Below are 19,787 nucleotides of genomic sequence, written 5' to 3' on the forward strand. Positions count from 1 at the left end.
GTATGAGGAACTCAACCAGTCGTTGTAGCACACAACCAGGTTGAGAGTGTTTATGGCGTTTTCAGCCTAGCTACTGGCCACCTTATCTTCTTCCAGTATCATGGTATTTAATTATAAAACAGCTTGAGACTCAACATGCTCAACTTGTCAGACAAGAGTATAAATGATAATTATAAAACAGCGATGATGCTAGGGTGTGATTTACCTGCTCTACACAAAGAACAAATATTCAAGTTAAGCTGAGAAATTAACCGACAAATGAAACAGAGACAGCACTGCTTCAGTGAATTTATACTTCATTCAAAACTGACATCAGGCCTTCTAAATTGCATAATGCAGCAGAAGTGCTGAACATATTGCATGCATCATGGCCCCAGAGGACTACAGAGCTGTAAATGGTTTTGTATCTGAAGCTCAGGATGTAGGATCAGCCAAAAATTCAGCTCAGCTAAATGAGAGGAGCAATATGGTGTTTGACTTAAGGAGCTATGTTGGTGACCCCAACTTTCAGAGAAGTTAAACACTCAAACAATATTTTTCTGCTTCCCTTTGTCAGCTAAATAAATTAGAAAGTGTGCAGTGAAATTGAAGTCCTAACAGCTGGGTCCACAGTACTCTGTTACCGTTGAGATTACACTTAGCAGTTAACTCTGACAGGTCCCGACTGTGATACACATTAGCTTCACGGATATTCACATAGAAACACTTTTTTTCTTTGTTTCTTTTCCTTCCTTCCTTCTTACCTTTCATGTCTGTCTCTAATTGTGACTGCCTGCCCCTGTCCTTTAAGTTTGATTTATGATGAGCTGCATAACAGCGCAACAAGCTGTCTGTGTTTATAAGAAGCACCCCCCAGCACTGACAATCATGCTTTTCATTACTCGTAGAATAGCTTACGTTGATCTCCTTTTGAAGGAATGGCAGGAGGGCTGTGGCGAGGAGGTCTTTCCATAACTTGGGTCTTGTGCACGGGGCTGTAGGGTGATGTGCTGTCAGTGTTTGATGACTGTTATTAAGCAAAAGAAATGTCTCAGGTCATTATTTTCAGCAAACATTTCCACAGACGGTCATATCACAAGAAATCTGAGCTCTGAATTGGGGGTTGTGAAAACTGGCTGTTCTGGGTATGAGGGTCCCTCTTCAGAGTAGAAAGCATGTTTCAACATCACAACAGCAGTTTTTGTTCAACGCTTGCTTTTCGTTGACTCTTTCCAACCATTTGCTTCCTCCAACAGGGACAACAGACCTCTTCCAACAGAGGACTTCTTTTCCATCCCTGTCACCGCTGACTGACCCTCGTTTCTCAGACCCGCGCATGCACTACCCTGGGGCCTTCCCATACTCCACCAACACCTCCAGCACCGGCATCAGTGGCCTCAGCATGTCAGCTTCCACCAGATACCACACCTACCTGCCACCCCCCTACTCAAATAACCAAACACAGAACTTCCAGTCCAACTCCTACCTGTATTACGGCACAGGTTCTGGATCCTACCAGTTCTCCATGGTGGCACCGGGGAACACTGGGGGCGAGCGTTCCCCCACCCGTCTGCTGTCCTGCTCAGGGGCCACGGGCACCGGAGGGACCAACAGCCTGATGAACCCGGGGCTCAATGCCCAGAGCGAGGGTGTGGAGGCCGACGGCAGCCACAGCAACTCCCCCACCGCCATGAGCGCCTCGGGCCGTCTGGATGAGTCTGTCTGGAGGCCTTATTGACTGACAGACATCATGACAATTGGAGGGTGCGGGCGAATGGAGGAATGAAAATTTAATAGGATAATGAACAAAAAAAAACCTGAACACTGACAGAAAAACAACAAACCAAAAAAAGAGAAATGCTGCATGTTTGTCTTTCATTTCTCCTGCACTCGCTTTCAAGACTGTTTTACCAACTCTCCCAGGACGTCGACGTATTTTGTAAATTTTGAGTAAACGTCTGCACTGTGCTAAAACATGTACCCATAAAGAATACAAAAGCCATAAACTCTGAGATTTTTTTGGGCTGAAACTGTAAATAGACGTGAGGGTAAAGCCAGAGAAGTCATCGTAACCTGTCAGGATGACTTGTCTCGTGCTAACCAGTAATCCTTAAAAGACAAAAGACAGTGGTGGTAAGAAACAGTGTGGTGGGTGAACTGAAAACCACAGTTGAGCAAACAGTGGTCAGTGGAGAGGAACAGTCAGACCAGACGTTTGCTCCCAGAGTGACTCCGACATCTTTCCAAGGCATGGCTGCACTGCTGTAGCAACCCGTCCTTCTAAGCTTTGAATCTGTTGTAACGTTTGTGTCATGTGTGAGTATCCAGAGCTGTTTGATGCGCTCACAGAACTTATGCAGTACCTTATTGCCTAATTTATTATCCAAATGGACACATCAGCCGTTGGTGAGTGGTATGCAGGAGATGTTTCAACACAGCCCCAGACAGAAAAGCATTTTATCCATCATGACTCTTCTTTAAGAAATGCATTCTCCTCTGCTGTGTCACCAGTGTATCCACTTTCAACAGGACAATGGCTGATAAGGAATGTAAAGGACGAACACAGAGGGCTGTTTATTGGTTTCTTTTCAGCAGGAACATTTTGGTCCTGCTCTGTCTGATCTTCACTGTTTCCGTGGATTTCTTATTCAAGCCTTTGTTTAAAAAAGTTTTGGTCTGATTTTCTTGAGTTGGATGACACAGTTTACTTTTTAATATTTATTTGAGCCAAAAAGTGAAGAAATGTCTGCATATACCCCAAATCCTTAAGCATTTCTCTGTCCCTTTCCTTTATGAATATATATATACAGTATATACACACAAACCGTATATATATATAGCGTATTTTGTTGTTAAGTATAAATTTTGAATTTGTGTAATATATTGCTACTAAATTATAAAAACAAAACCTTTAATGTAATTATTTTGTCTTCCAATGTAGCTTTGATGCACTAAAAACCTTTATTCCTTATGAACCACGCCCGACAGATTTTGTTAATGAGATGGTGTATCAAGAGCCAAAATCTTTTAATCATTTTCCAACTGCCTTCCAGCACCAAATGCGACATTTAATTTTGCACTATGTTTGATCCTTCATTTCTTTTTGTTGGTTATGTTCTTACAAATAATCTAGCTCAAACTCTGCCAAACTAAATATTCATTATTCCTTCACAGCATTTGCTCAATGTGCTTTAAGCTTCCTTTTAAAAATTCCTTAAAAAGTAATAAGTGATTTCATGATGCGTGGACATTCCCCCAGTCAGTAAGGCCTGTACCTGGCAGGTACTCATGTGATCTGTTTATCCCTGGAGGAGGAAGAGTGTGAGGATGAAGGAACAGAAGTAGGAGGTGGGGTCAGTGTGGTATCTTCTTACAAACACCAAGGGCAGACATAAAAAAAAAACCTTCCCTTGTTGTGCACAGGTCCCTTTGTTCTGTACAATCAGTAAATGCTTTGAAGGCTTTATGGCCCTGATTCTGTCTTTTCTGGTCTAATTTACTGATCATCAGTGCCAAGGGCTCACGGCTCTGCCAATAATTCATACACCTGCATATCATCTGAGTGTGAGCTGTGTAAAGGCAGATATCAGGTGACTCAGATCTGCAAGAAAAGTCTTCCACAAGAAGCAAGCATTTGTGACTTTGAAAGATGGGTATTTAGTTGCTATAAAAGTGATATTTAATTTCAAAGTGAATAGTGATCCAAAAAGGCTAGCATTTGCAGCTCAGGTTTAAAAAAATATGCAAGGTATTCTGAAGATGTCATACAAAGACTTTGCCTTATTCCTCTTTTTCCTCTGGAGCCTTTTACTGTAGATCTTCTTCTGATGACCTTACTTTATTATAGGCACACAAAAAAAACTCATGCAGCTAGAAAAACCACACATGTTTTTGTGTGGTTCCTTCCATAAAAAACCAAAGATCTTCACAACTGCCTGTAATACTGTCAGGATGTCAATGTTAGGAAAGTGATTTATGTCTTGATCTTTAACATCTTTCTTAATGCAATGCTAGAAAGTCAAAAATGTACAAGTGAGCTGTATTTTATTGTATATTGGATTAAAGAGCACATTGTTACTTTTTAATTTTGTTTTCTTTTTACAAGATGCCCATTTCCTCCTATGTCATATACCAGAACTGTTCATTAATCTTGCTCCTTTTATTTCTCTTTACACTCAAAGCATGTACGTACATTTGAAACTGATATGTTAATTTAAGAATCTCATCTACGTATGTTAATGTTAATGCTCCCATATTGAGTGCTTGTAAAGTTTGCGGATAATGTAGTTTTTAAATCATTTTAATTAAAAAAAAAACATTTGTCTCGCTTTTGTCTTCTTTCCTGCTGTTTATTTTAGCAAGAAGACAGATTCGTCCCTTTGGCCATGAACACATTAGCTTAGCATAAAGGAAGCTAATGTTAGCATGAAGCTTCAACATTCAATAATCTGTTTAGTAGAACCAATGTTTTCTACACTGTAGTAGCACTACAATATTTTGGACTGTAGTAGTGCTACTGTGTTCTACAGTAGATAGCACAAGTATCACTGTGTTCCAGACTAGCATTTTGTGGTAGTACTAAAATATTCTGGGGAGTAGTAGTAGTACTAAAGTGTTCTGGGGTATAGTAGTAGTACTGTGTTGTAGACAGTAGTAGTACTATAATTATCCACCCCTCTGGTTTCTACATCTCTACCTCTGCTGAATGAATTTTATCCTTGGGGTTGTAAAGATTAGGCCCAGCTTTAATCTACTGAGGTATTCCACCACACTGAAGTGAATGACATGCTGTTGCACTTCTTGGTCATCAAAAGTCTGACACAACACTTTATGTTTGATTAATCTGTTTAATTTTCAGTAAGTTTCTGTTAACTTGACCAATAGTTAGTATCAGCTACAAAAACATTCAGAGTTCAGAGGTCAAAAACTGTTAATTCTTCTGGGTTGAAACCTAACCCGGCCAAGATCGCTTCCTACTTATACCTGAGCACCAATTATCCCCAAGAGACCCAACACATCATTTGTCTCCAACAGGAGGACAACCCTATCAATATGTAAAGAAATATGAAACAACAAGCAGGTTGTGACAGAGTTTTATTACACATTGTGTATAGTCTACACTGCTGACTCTAACTTTCAACCTGACCTGAATTGTCTTTAGTCTACATTTTGGTGAACATCCCCTTGTACGTGAATACATTGTCAGTTTGTTTCCAGCTCTGAAGTTCACAGAGATAAGGATAAAAGAAGCACAAAATGCTGCCTATGACGAGTCAACGGGAAAGAAGAACACATGGAAGTCTGACGTCAGAGCAAACTGTTCACTTAGTCTGAGATTTACTGAGTTATTCTGACATGACGTGAAATCTGAACCTATGGTGTGTTAATGTTACATTTTACAGATCGTTAGATTGGGCTAAATCATCTTGCCATGTTCATATGATCAGCCCTATACATAGTCCTGAAGCGTAAGTAGGACATCTTCATCATCTTCATCAACTTCTGACACAGACAAATAAAAGGTTTTGTTAAATATGAAAGTTCAACTGGTCAGAATTTAGACTTATAGGGTCTACCTTTAGCCTGAAAAAGAATTAGTCCTCTTCATTGATTATTTTTTCATGATAAAAAAACAGATTTTGCCCTGGATATCATAGTCATAATCATGATCATAATGATGCTATTCTGACATTCTGGCATACCTTCTTGGCAGATTATTATGATAACATATCACTTTAATATGTATTTAACTAGACAGATTCCAAGAAACGGTTAGAGAAATACATCACTTTTCCTTCACCTTAAAGTTAACACCTGCCCTGTTCAGAAAATTCACATCAGATTGAAGTTTTATTCATGGTTATATTTTTCTGAAGTATTTGAAATACTGTAAAAACACCATAAAATGTGAAACTCTATGCTCTTACTAATAAAAGCGTTAATGGCTGAGAGCTGTTGAGTGTAAGTACACTGAACATGGAATCTTAGGTTACAAATCACCTCATCCTGCTATCTGAAAATCAAGCAGAACAACAAAAACACAAAAACACTGTTAATGTTCACAGGAAGTAATTTTCATGCCGGCACACTCCTAGCAAATCCTAGCCTGGCAAAGAACTCCAACTCCCAATCCCAGCCGCTCATTGGTGGTTTGCTCCCAACATCCTCCTTTAATAATTATCCTCATCTCCTCCATTAGTGTAGCCCTTGCTGGCCATCGCCCAGTGCTTCTCATGGGTTGGGCTTTCAACAAGGAAACAGATTTTGAGGGCAGGAATCCAACCTCCATGTTCGCACACGTCAGCAAGTTGTCACTAGTTAAAAACAATACGAGAGACGTCTGGAATGCCGGCCGCCTTCCCTACCAGCTCTGTGGTTGCTAATTTATGCAGCGCTGATGGCATCCATTCGGCTCTGTTGAAGTGGAGCCACAATATTGAATGGTGGAGATGCTACTTTATGGGGTGGTCTGATTTCATGTGGTTAACCTGAAACACAAAACCAAAGATTCTTCACAAACTAATGCCGCCTGTAGACGTGCCATGAAAGGCCTTTCACTTCTAAATGCTTATTCTTCTTCAAATGATTGTTTTCCTCAATCTTTACTCCTCGTCTCTTTCATCTTTTTTTTGGCCTCTGTTCTTTCTTTCCTTCTGTGTGGCTGCTGCTGGGCCTGCATCAGGTCTTCTATGGGGGCAGCGTTGGCAGCACAACAAAGCTCCCGGACACACACACACAACCTTGATACACACTGTATTCAATTAACTTGGCACTCAAAGCATTTCCAAACACGCAGAAGAAAGTCGCACACAGACACAAACGTCTGCTGACAGATCTCACACTGACCTCCACCCTGGCGGCCTGAGCGCCACTTCACAGTGAGTGTATGACAGATCTTCACCATCTTAAACATCCCTGACTGTTTCCTCCTGGTCTCATCTCTTTGCAATCCTCCTCGCTGATCCCCCAGCGCTCAGGAAGCACAAAGAGAAGATGAGACGCTTTCAATTAGACTGGGCTCTGGGGAATTTTCCAGCTGTCTTCACATAGTCTGTGAGAGCCGACTGTCGTCCACATGTGTGCAGCAGAGAAGCTCTCATCTGGCTCTGGATCTGTCTTCGTCTAGGATGTACATGAGCCGAGTTGCCTTTTCATCTCCTCCCTGCTCAGGCTATACTGCTCTTCTTCCGAAAATTGTAACTCTCCGGGAAAAGAAAGAAAACATTTTCCTGGATGAGGCGTCTCATCTGGATATAATTGGAGTCAAAGGATGAATTGGTTCATAGGATGCTATTGAATTTAACGTTTTAAGTGGGTGTATAACAAAGAGAAGTGGAGGCAAGACTGAGCTTCACAGGAAGGAAAACTGGAACAATGAAAACGCTTGCAGCCGATCATTTGTTTTAATGAAGGGCCCACTGTCTTTTGTTGTTCTTCGAAACAATAGAGAACTGTCAGTAACACGACTTCACCTTCAATAATAACAAAGACTTAAAGATTTAAAGGACTATTTATGAATTTAAATTAGAGGCAGGTTGAATGAGTGCAATCCAAGACCAAGAAAAGCGGAAAAAAAGAGATATGGACAGAGGGAGTGTCCTGGATCGAGCACAGAATCATTAAACCCTCTCATTTCTCATGAGCACAGTATCCCGCGTCGCTTCTGCGGTACCTGCATACGAAACCCATTAGGGCCTCCTCTGTAGCAGCTGACCCTACCCCCACCCCCCCACCCCCACCACCCAACCCATGAGAAGAAGCGAGCTAGAACCGGTTCGGTTTTGGTCCATGAGCAACAGTCTATTTTCTAACTAAACTGTTGGTGGGAACAGAGGCTGCCGTCCAAAATCAGGGTTCCCACAGTTTGACTGAGAAACACAGGGGCCAGGGGCTAAGAAACCACGAGAGCTGTGATGCAACCATTCTCACACTGATGACTAGTGCCTCCTCGCTGGTAGGGAGTGGCAGAGAGATGGAAGGATGAAGAAAGAAAGAGGGCTGTTCGAGGACAGAGGGATCCCAGTGAAGGTGGGTTCTCATCCATGCTGGCCTTCAGAGCTGCCAGTTCCCACAGAGGGGCACCCATCCATGGAACGAGGACTCCCAGCAGCTCCTGCAGAAACAAATTCACTTCCGCGTCAATGTAGAAAACAGCCAGCAGTTAAGGTAATCATCGTGAGGTCACCAAAGTTGTTGTAAAGACATAGAAAGATTAAATATCAGATGATATGAAGACTTCAAGTGATTGTTCAGTGGCTTTATTGATCAGTTTATCTTCAGTTTTTTTCAAAGAAATACTCACATCTTTAGGATTTATTGTGATGTGATAACAATTTATCTAATTATGCTTGTCAATGCTTGCTAGACAAATTAAGAAGAATTGATCAAAATGTAAATAATGAAATACTGTAATGAAAACAAGCATGGAATAGCCACAGTCCCCCATTGGGGTTATAGTGTCCCTGTTTATTTCAAATAAAAATAAATTCTAAGTTTTCAAAAATAAAAAATAAATAAAATGTATATTTATGGTGCTTGATACAATTTTAGAATTTTTATCCACAGAAACCATAATTTGAGGTGAATTCCACCCACACAATGAGTGTAAATTGAACTTTGATTCATGACAGTAAAGTGAAAAAATATCATAGACATCACTTCAGAAAAATTTTAAACATTGAGTAGTTTTTGAGAGATGTTTCACATTTTAAACATGATGGACCGGTTGGAACCATTCCTATAGCCCCATCTCACTTTGTTTGCAACAGAGGATGACATTGACTGTCTTCATTGACAGACAGATAGATAGATAGATAGATAGATAGATAGATAGATAGATAGATAGATAGATAGATAGATAGATAGATAGATAGATAGATAGATAGATAGATAGATAGATAGATAGATAGATAGAGATAGATAGATAGATAGATAGATAGATAGATAGATAGATAGATAGATAGATAGATAGATAGATAGATAGATAGATAGATAGATAGATAATTTATTAATCCCGGAGGAAATTGAACATATCCACTGCTCAGGCATTACATAATGAATAAATACTGGACACCAACCACCAGGAGAAAAAAAAACACTGACATCACAGGACGTACCACAAGACGTACATTACACTAATAGACACATGCAGCATTAACAGGACATATACTATAAATAAAATATAAACAGTATAAATTAAAATATAAACAGTATCAAATAAAAATTTAAACAGAATAAAATTAAATAAAATCCATTCAACTAGGTGCTGACCTCGCCACCTTTCCCCCGCTCCTCCTGAGAGAGTCATTGTACCCCCTGATGGCACGGGGCACGGAGGAGGACCTCAGCCTCTCTGTGGAGGTGCTGTGTGACAGCAGTCTGACGCCGAAGGTTCTTCTCTGCTGGGAGAAGGTGGTGTGCAGGGGGTGGCTGGTGTTGTTCATGATAGCCTTAACTTTAGACATGGTCCTGCTCTGCAGAAGTGTCTCCATAGAGTCCAGGCTCAGCCCGACCACTGAGCCTTTTCTGCGGATGAGTCTGTTAAGACGGTCCATGTCTCTTTTCCTGGCCCCGCCGCTCCAACACACAATGGTGTATGTCAGCACACTGGAGACTATGGACTGATAGAACATGAGAAGGAGCTTAACTGGTCAAATGAATGCAGTCTGAAATATTAGGTTTACACAGAATGGGTGTTTGATGGGTGTTTTCTTGTTCTTGCACCAACACTGATGGAAAATATTTATCTTATTTTCAATTAATCATTACATTTCCAGAAACTGACCAGTTAGCATCAGAGATAACATTTCCTGAAACACATGCTGCGAAAATTATTTGTAATCAAAGTGAAAAAAAAAACAGATGCAGAGAAGATATTTCCCAACCGCCCTGATAAGTGTGACACTCTTCTTCTGAACTGGGTCATACTTCCATAAACCAGATGAGTCAAAGCCAGAAGGGAGCCTTTATTCATTTATATGAGGAACCAAAAGGCTGCCGGTGGACCTGTGGCCTAGACAATGGTTAGAGGCTATTCTGGCTAAGACCACAATAGCTAACTTTCATTTAAAAACCCTAATGGCTTGGATTTAAATTCTTGTTGTTGCATAATGACCACAGCCGTCTGTGTCTAACCATTCTGGTCTGAATTTGATTAGTTAAGAGAAGAGAATATTTAATATTAGACAATGATAACTTTGTTGTGTTTTAGGATTTTTTGTTGGCTAGAAAAACAAGAAGCTATCATTTTTCAAAATATTACACAGTGTTTTCACTTTACATGTGGAGTAAAATTTACTGAGAGAGCAGGGCAACTTCCCAGAAACAATGATAGCTGTTTCCCATACAGATTCATGAGAATTGATGCACTCTTTTTTTTCTCTCCTGTTTTCTCACAGAGAAAATCTGAACGATCTGCACACGCGAACACTGCTTCCTCTATAAAACAGGAAATTAACGTGCACATGTGCACGTCCATAGACACAGAACATGGACAACACACGCTGTAGCTCTATGGCAGGCTTGGTGGGGTCCAGAATCATAATGGGGGGTGGGGGCGAGATGGGGAAACAGGGATCCCTCTGGACCAGGTCTCTGTTCACTTCCTGCTTGAGCAGGGGAACAAGATGAATTGGCAGTTCACATACACACTTTCTATCTTTCTGTCTGCTTTACTTTTTTCATCCATGTACGTAAGTAGTAAAATGAGGATGATTGCTCAAGTCTTTTTTGGATCATGTGGGAACGTGAATCATTAAAGGCTTGCATCGTCCCTCCTCTCCTGTTCCCACTGCTTTCTATGGGAGAAGCAGATAAATGAATATCTGTAGTTATTTGTTGCTACCAAAACTAAGACTGCTATCTTTAACCAGGACTAAGTCTCAATAAAAGCAGTCGAGGCGTCACAAAAAATATCTAACACATTGTTTCCCTCATCCTTGCTAATGTCACTAAATGCAGGAGCTTCACAAAAATGTCTTTGTGGTCACTTTTCTTGGACTATTACTCTTTCCAAAACAGCTTTATTGGTTTTGTTTTATTGGACTTTTCAGGCCAATCAAAGTTTGGAGTCATCAGACCGATCCTGACACACTGTAACTGTTATAACAGCAGACAGGTGAGCAAACTAAAACCCATTGCTCCGGTGTTTCTGCCTTGCCTACAGTGTGTGTCTCTGTGTGAGGGTATTACACACCCCTGTGTCTGGCCATGGCTTCCCCACAGGCCTCTGCTAACCAGTTCCCATGGTTCCACAGTTCCACTATAGCCACTGTAGACCTCCTCAGGGGACAGCTCCCACTCACTGGTTTGTTTTCATCCTTAATGGGAGATCATCTTACACTCTTTATGGTGTGTGCCTGTGAAGTAAACAATTTGAGTGTGTGTTTTATGTGCATGCACCTGCATGGACAAAGACCCATCGTGTGTGTGTGTGTGTGTGTGTGTGTGTGTGTGTGTGTGTGTGTGTGTGTGTGTGTGTGTTTGTGTGTGTGTGGATCTACAGACGTCAGACACCTTGATTTGTCCTCCTTTTGTTTTTGCCCATGAAGCAGAGAAGACGGTGAATGATGGAACCCATTGTGGGTTATAGAGCATTCATATTTAGGAATAATTGCCTTTAAGTGCGGAAAAATAACAGTCAAATGGCCCGTGGAACACAGAGGGTCTGTGGGGGGAAGAAAAAACGAAGCATTTACATTCAGAGACTCATAATGAGGGGGTTTTCCTGAAAGATGACAGCTAGAGAAGGATCAGAGACAGACAGAAAAAGACAGAGGTAAAATAAGGTGAGTGCAACAGATCAAGGGATCGCAATTACAGCACTGATCCCACACAAGCCTTTTGGCTATTTAGAGAGCTCGGTCTATGACACACTCATTGTACACACATACAGAATTGTGCACAAGCTCACAACTCTCAACACTACAGGTGTGTGTGCTTTCTGCGAGGCACCATACCATACCTCAGTAGGGGCCTTGGAGCGATCCAAGGAGGATCTGGGCTCTGGATACATCTTGGCTGATTCAGCCATGCTATGGAGTGTGGCTTTCTGGCAGGCTGCTCTCAGCAGGACATCCAGGGCTGAATGTAAACACAGTCAGCCCTTAAAAACCATCCATCAAGCAGGTCCACCGCAGAGCAAAACCCATCGATCTCACTCACCGGGAGCGATGCAGAAACGTATTGAGGACACCAAGAACAATTATTTAGCTCTGTAGAGAGCAGAACCACCTGGATGTGTTGTGTAGAAAGGGTTAAACACTTATAGGTTAAACCAAAGAAGTTTGTCGATGTGTTTTCTGAGACATGTCGTTCTGTTTCACAGTCACCCTGTATTTAAGAAAGTGGCCATGCAGCGTTCCTCTTGTGGTTTTTGGAAATGCCCCTACTTTTCCGGCCCTGCTCCAATTTTCGTGAAATACAAGCGTAATTGTTTTGATTTCCTACCTCCGGCCTGGCTTGGAGGAGTGAGGGGGGGGGGGGTAACAAGCAGTGGTGGGAGCTAGTGAGGGCCAAGCAAAGGGACCCAGCCCACATCAGTGCGATCTACATGTGTGGGTGGCAATAGGGTTTGAACTTTGGTGCCAGCACTAATATTTCCTCGTTTAAAGGCTGTTTATGGGGAGATCCTGGAAGGCCATCTGTGGAAACTGAAATAAATCAGCAGAGAAAAGCACTCGACCACACAATATTCAGAAAAAGAGTTTACGATACCTGAATGTATCTGAATCATGAACACACTCGTAACTCTCCTGCTCGAACCTTTCGCCTCTTGTCTCAAACACACATCCATCACGCCCCCACCAAGAAAACACTATAATATTATCACAAAGGCATTCCAGCCTTTAAATCAAAACCAGTCTCCGACAAAAAGTCTTTGTGATTTCTCTCGCAGGCAGGCAGACAGAGAGGAGTGCGAGTGTGCCGCTCATCGGGTAGGCGTGAGTAATCACAAGGGAAACAAGACGTAGCGTCTGGGAGAGGCCGAGGGAGCCCCTACTGATCTATAGCCAGCTCATTGTTCTGCCCTTCTATTGCTTCTTGCTTGGTTGGCAGATCAGAGAGCAGGCAGCAAATAAGGAGTCGATCTGGAGCGGTCCTGGTCATGTGACAGTTTGGAGATATGTCTCCGAGGGCAAAATATAAAGAATATAAATGGAAGTAGCAGAGGTAACAGGTATAATGATGCACATGTAATGTCTTTCAGTGTGTCACTAGAAATTGGATTTTTGTCTACTTTACAAGCTGCTGAGATTGAAAACGAGACATTTCAAGCTAATCAAACACATTTAGAGGTTGTGGTGAGACACGGTTCAACACTATACTCACACACACCTCTAGATTAGAGAATAGTCGAAGTTCACATGGAGAAAACTCAACCTACACATTGAAAAGTCTCAGTCTGGGGTAGAGGAGGTGTTGATTTTTACTGTAACCAGAGGCAACCCAGAGCGGACTTGTTATGGTGAGACCTGGGCCAAAGGCAGCCTGTTAATATAGGATGGGGAGACAGTGGAGGAGTTGTCCTCTTTTATGACTGGGAAAATCAGACACGCATCCAACCAAAGCAAGATTCAGAGGGATGAGGTCCAGCCACAGGAGAAATGGACCCTGGAGGCTTCCGTAGCTTGAGCGCTGGTGCAGAGAGACCACAGAGATGCTTCCAGAAATGGCACAAGTGCACGCACGCATATACACTTGAAGCTTCCCGGCAAGTGACAGTCAGCTCGGTGGAAAAATGCGGTAACGGATGCATTAAGGAGCAGGACTTTGAGGCCTTGCAGGGACATGGTGGCATTAAAAAACAGACAGAGGGGGAAACACACACCACACAATTCAAAAGGCAGAGAGGTTTGTGGTAAACTGGGTCACGGCAGCAGCAAAGACACACACAGGAAGGGATTGAAGCGAATAAGTGGGAGTTCATGTATGAGATACAGTTAGTATGTGTGTTTGGGCATGTGTATCAACTAATATACCTTTATTAGATATGTGCAGCCTATGTACAACAGAAAACCAGTGTGTGCGCCATCAAAACCAGACATGCACTATAATTACAGAAATTCTAAACTTTTCGGGCAAAAGAAAGACCTTGCTCCTAATAAAAAAGCTTTATAAAAACAAGATGGCTAGAGAAGAAAACAACTCAATGACAACAAAAGAAAAAGGAAAAATACGCACAAACCTCGGGCTCTGCTTTTCATGGCAGCCGAGGCCTTTGGTTCTATTGCTGAACGATGCTCTCCAAACCCAATTCCTACCGAGACCCTCTCTCCAGATCAAGCCATAGGAAGAGGAGAAACAGCTCTGTATTATTGTAGTAAAACAGCCGTTGAGCTTTTTGATCGTGACTTGTGTGTGTGTGTTGCAGGCTGTAGAAATAACACTGATTGTCTTACAGAGCCTTTTGTTACTTACTTAAGCCATGCTGCCTCAAACGACCTAATGGACGACTAAAAGCCATTAGCCTAGAGGACTTAGCCAAGACAAACCAGGCTCACAGGCTGCAAGGGAGCAACTCAGGGCAATCGATACATCTTCTCTCATTCCCGACCTCCTCCTGTGTTAAAGCTGAACATCGTGGCATCCTCTGCACCTGTTGGCAAGTAAAGCAGAGTTCAGATGGGAGAGAAACCAAAGAGAACACCTGCAGAGTATGAATCTATTAGCACTGGCTGTAAGGTTAAAACTACAAACTCTGCATCAATGTTCAGTCACTTCTGCTGCCGTGGTGCCTGGCGTTGTTTGTCTGCTTCTGACAACTGTTTCAAGACAGCACAGACAGAACAAAGCCAAAACAGAAAATTAACTTTACTGTCAATGACAGCATGTGAGCATAATGTGAGATGATTGTACCACGGTGACATGTCTGAGAGGAGAGGCTTCAGTAGGCCTGGCCTCTGCAGCAGCTGGCATGAAAGAAAGTCACTTGGCCAGTAAGAGATGGCAGAAACAACGCTCTTCTCATTTGCTCTACATGTGCAGTAGAGATCTGACAGGGAACCTGCTAGTTCACTTCAGTACAAAGACATACACACACACACACACACACACACACACACACACACGCACACCTAGAATTAACAGTAAACTTGAAAAACTTTTCTCGATTCCTTTAATAATGAAGAATGAGAATGTTTTGTTGTGAGAATACACACATGCTCAGAGACAGTAATAACTCACCACATGGCAGACAGCAGATACTGGCTGCAGGCTTTGAAACACTAATGTAACATAAACTGCAAGGTAAATCTTCCTGTGGATGCAGCCAAGGTGTGGCTGCTGACACAGCAAAGCCTTTTATGTCTAATAGTTCTTTTCCACGGCAGACAAAATAAAACAGGCCACCATTGTAGTCTCGTAAAGAGACTAAACAACTTGGACAAAGGCCCATGGAGGCATCAAACACCTGACGTCACCGGTTGTCTTTCATAGACAGCTGACAAAAGCCCATAGTTGCGCTTTTTTTCTCTTTAAGCCACCTACTTACAGATCCACATCTCTCCTTATCCCCCACTCTCGCTCACTACCTCTCCTCATGCTTCCTGTGAAAAAAGTGCTGACCGTGAAAAGGAGATAAGAAGAACACCCTTCTCTCATCTGTCTGTGGCGGAGCGCCCTCTAGCGGCGGTAATGATGAACGTCACTTTTATTGCCTTGAATTTGCATTCCGGAGTCTCTGCGCCTCTTTACCAACCAACAGCCGCAGTTAACCACAGCTATGCCACAGGGTGTGACTGCAGGACCCAGACGGAGTGAGTGGCAAGTAGGGGAAGGGGGTGAGACAGCTTTCTGTGGGCCACCCAAGGGGGTCCACCACAGTCCCCTATCTCTTCACCACAGTAGCCACTGAGCCCTGGAGAGAGAATGCCACCCCACCACATTTTAATGAGGGTTAAAATAAACAATGCAAGCTCACAAAACCCTCTCTGACTGGTTGACTGCGGGCACTCCAGCAGATCTGGGCTGTTTCTCGGCGGTCTGGAGGTTGATGGACTGGCTGAAGCCGCAATGAATTCTGCTATGAACTCATCTCATGTTGGTAATATTAGATCCTTACAGCGCTCAAATAAAGAGTGACAACAGCTGTCACTGAGGCAGCATACGTTGTAAAGGATATAGCCTCCCCAAACGCTAAAAGACTGGTCTGCAGGATTCTTTTTAATCAGAAAATTAACATGTTTGAAACTGGGATCAGGTTCATTCACCTCGGTTCACCTTACAATTAAAAATACACATGCCACAAGACATCAGTGCAACCAGACATGACAAACAAAAGTCCTGTGATTGTCATTGAAGACAATGATGGTCGGTGACAGCTGTTAGATGTGTAACAAGAAAAACACACCTTGTTTAATAATCAACACATCACACGCTAACCAGTTGCAGACCACTAGTCAGTCTATTTGAAACGTGGCAAGCTGATGTCAACACATTTTCTGAATGGGACAACATTTCTGAAAGGTATGAGGAGCCAATTGGGGGGTGGAAAGCTCTGTGGGGATTTATAAAATGTACAGGACTGAAATACAACAGTGATGATGTCATCTGCATACTAAACAGGAGGCCCAGCTTATAGAACTTTCGGGGTACAGGGTGTTAATGATATACTGTATTACGTCTTCATGGGAGGTTTAAGGGATCATATATTTTTATATCAGCTGACATTTTAAAATGGGCCAGTGAGTGTGGTTGGGGGCCTCAAACCTCAGCCACCTTAGCTTCCTCTGACCATGTGCTCCAATCACCAACATCCCACCATGTGGTTTGGGCTATGCTAGCAGTTGCTGCGTTTTCATTTTCCAGGCTTGCTTCTAATTGGCTCAATAATCGTGGTTACCATCATGGCTGTGACCAGGTCATCCTCAATGTCACAGAGCTATCACTCAATTCATTTTTTTAATGTAATGTTAACATTCTCAGCAACACAGGTGATGAAGGGTGTGTGTGATGTTTTTTGTTATTTCTCATGGCATAGTTCCTGGATCTTCATGGTAAAAACATGTACAGTAATTAAGTGGAGTTGGTTATTTATGGGTGCAGTTCGGTGCTCTTAAGAATACAGTAATCCGGTAACTCTACATTATGGTTCAGGGCTCTGAGAAGCATTTTCATTTCAGTGTCATAACTGCTGAAACTTTTCATTTTTCTCTTTAACTGCATGATATCACGGAGCTCACTTTAACTGACAATTAAAAAAATAAAATAATGACCACATTATATGGAGATAAACACATCATATTTGCACAGTGTTTTTTATGCATTTTTGTTCCTAACCTGGGGCTATGGAACCCACAGAGTTGTCACAAGATCTATCATGAGTGTGAGGCCACACGGGATGAAGATCAGAGGAAAAATAAAAACAAAAATATATTCTTTGGGATGTTTCCTCAACATTTATGTTATTTTTATAAATAAATAAAGACAATAATCTTTTCATGAATGCTTTAATGAAATACTTTGTTTAAGCTTTGAAAAGTTTTTCCCCTTAAAAACAAAAACATATTTAAAAAAAAAAAGATTTATGCCTTTGGAAACCTCACTGAAAAGATTATCAGCACGTCTCGTCTGGCTCCTGTCAAATCACTTCAGGCGATTTGGAGCTTCTATCTGGAACAAGCTGAGAGAAGTAGCAGAATCCCTTGTTTCAATTAAGTCACCATAGACTTTACATATATTGTGCATGAACAAAAAACCATAGATGGAAAGGGAAAATCACACTATTAATTCAGCCTATAATCTGTTACATATATTCTGCCTCCTATCAGGCGACAGGTTAACCCGAACACAAAGCCACCAGTGTGCAGCCACATCAGATGTCAGGTGCAGAGTCTGTGCAAAGATGGCTTTTCAAATATTTTAGGCCTAAAACCCAGTTGGGATATCACAGTGTACCCTTGAGTGGGATACTTTACCAGAATAAATATTGAGCCAGCTGTATAAATAAATGGATGTTGTGTAAAACCTGCAAACTGAACTGGCACTGCAGAGAAAGAGTGGATGCCAAGCAGAAAAGGCTCCACTGGGCTGTATAGTGGAGGGAAACACACGGCCGATTGATTTACAGGAAAAGCACAAAGTCTGAAATCGACATCGGTGTATTCCTGCGTTTTCCTCATCCTAACAATGACTGGAAGTGTGATCATGGCTTAGCCAACCGCTTGGCTCCCTCTCATGGCGTGTCTGCCCCCCCCCCCCCACACACACACACACTTAGTCAACATGTCTGAGGAAAATACTGCTCCAGGCCTCACCTTCATTACCCAATTACACTAATACACTCACCCTGCTTGTAATGAATGTGTGGTCTGAACGATCGCCAGCCTTGTGTTCTACTCTTACCACATTCACACACTTACACACATCTGTCTGTTTGCATCTGGGTGGATTTCCTTCTGGTGAATTAATAGTGTCTCAGTACTGGCCAGTGTGTGTGTGTGTGTGTGTGTGTGTGTGTATGTGTGTGTATGTGTGTGTTGTTGAACATGACACTTTAATGATCTAGATAGTATCTAAATACTGCACACACACACCCCACACCTCCCCACCACCACCACCCTTCTGTTACGAAACTTGGTCTGCCGTTGTCCTGGCAGAACAGACTTGTTTGCACGTCACAACGTTTGGTATTGGATGCGAAATATCATCAAACACACAGGCAGTGTCTTCAGGGGGAGGTGGAGCCCACAATGCATGGACACCCACGAGACATTCCTCAGAAAGAGAGCGCTGTAAACAACCAGGTTTTGCCTAAGGGGCTCCCAAGGAAAAAATAAATGCGTAAAGCCCGATGTGAGATGCTTCCAGTGTGGATTATACATTACAGGAATGGAAAACTTTTTTTTCTAGCGATTTTACATTTAAGAGTGGTTAGGGTTAGTACCCTAACCACCATTAAATGGGATATTGGATTTGTAGATACACATTATTGAATTTGTAGATATTTAATAGTGTAGATATTCAATAATGTATATCTACAAATCCTATATCCCAACCGTATAATTTATTACCTTAGAGCTGCTCTGTGGGATACCTAAAACTCCAACTGTGGCCAAAACCAAGATTTCCCCTGTGGAACTGATCAGGTTGTAGTCTTTGAGGTGAGCATGTTAAATGGATGTAAACTAGGCATTTAAAACTATACTTCATTGGAAAAATCAGCAGCAATTAGATATCAGTGTGGATAGTCACTTCAGAATTTATGTCAGTCCTAATGATAAAAGCTTTGGTGTACACACACACACAGTCTGGATCACAAGCTTGAACTCGTGTACTGTAGATTAATCGCTAGTCAACTTCAGTGGTGTGTGTTTGTGTGGTGGTGTTGATTGTTGGTGAGTCAACTTAAAGAAATGTTGACTCACCAACAATGAACACATCGTTGCTGTGAAGGTTTCAGGTTAAAAAAGGGTTAAATTAAGTTTCTTTGGGATCTCTGGGCTAACAGACTATTGGACAACTTTTGGGAGTGGATAATGACAACAATTTAATTCATGGGTAGATCTGTACTTTTAATTCTTCACCCTTGAGGAAATATGCAAATCTGGTGGAGAGCGTTTTTGAAGGACTACAGACGGAAAATGAAAAAATCCTGGTAGTGTACATGCTTGCTCTCAGCCAGTCGGGAGAGAACAGGCAGTCAATTTATTGTGTGTGTATGTGTAAAAGGAAAATCTATAGGAATGTTCAGTGGAGATAATTTACAGAGAGGGAGCTCGATCTGATCGCCAAAGGATATGAACACACCTCTATAACAAAAAAAATGAAAGATTAGACATAACACTAAAGGCTAAAGCAACAGCAACAAG

General features: G+C 42.0%; 1 protein-coding gene across 1 annotated transcript in view; it reads left to right on the forward strand.

The window, feature by feature from the left end:
- runx3 (RUNX family transcription factor 3) overlaps positions 1-4,280 on the forward strand; it is a 47,324-nt gene extending 43,044 nt beyond the window's left edge. Inside the window, exon 8 of the mRNA XM_068338516.1 lies at positions 1,236-4,280. Within this exon, the coding sequence (XP_068194617.1) occupies positions 1,236-1,717 (482 nt within the window). The 3' untranslated portion in view covers positions 1,718-4,280. The remainder of the gene's footprint in view (positions 1-1,235) is intronic.
- Positions 4,281-19,787: the final 15,507 nt, after the last annotated feature.

Source organism: Antennarius striatus, chromosome 17, assembly GCF_040054535.1.
Source record: "Antennarius striatus isolate MH-2024 chromosome 17, ASM4005453v1, whole genome shotgun sequence".
Taxonomy (NCBI): domain Eukaryota; kingdom Metazoa; phylum Chordata; class Actinopteri; order Lophiiformes; family Antennariidae; genus Antennarius; species Antennarius striatus.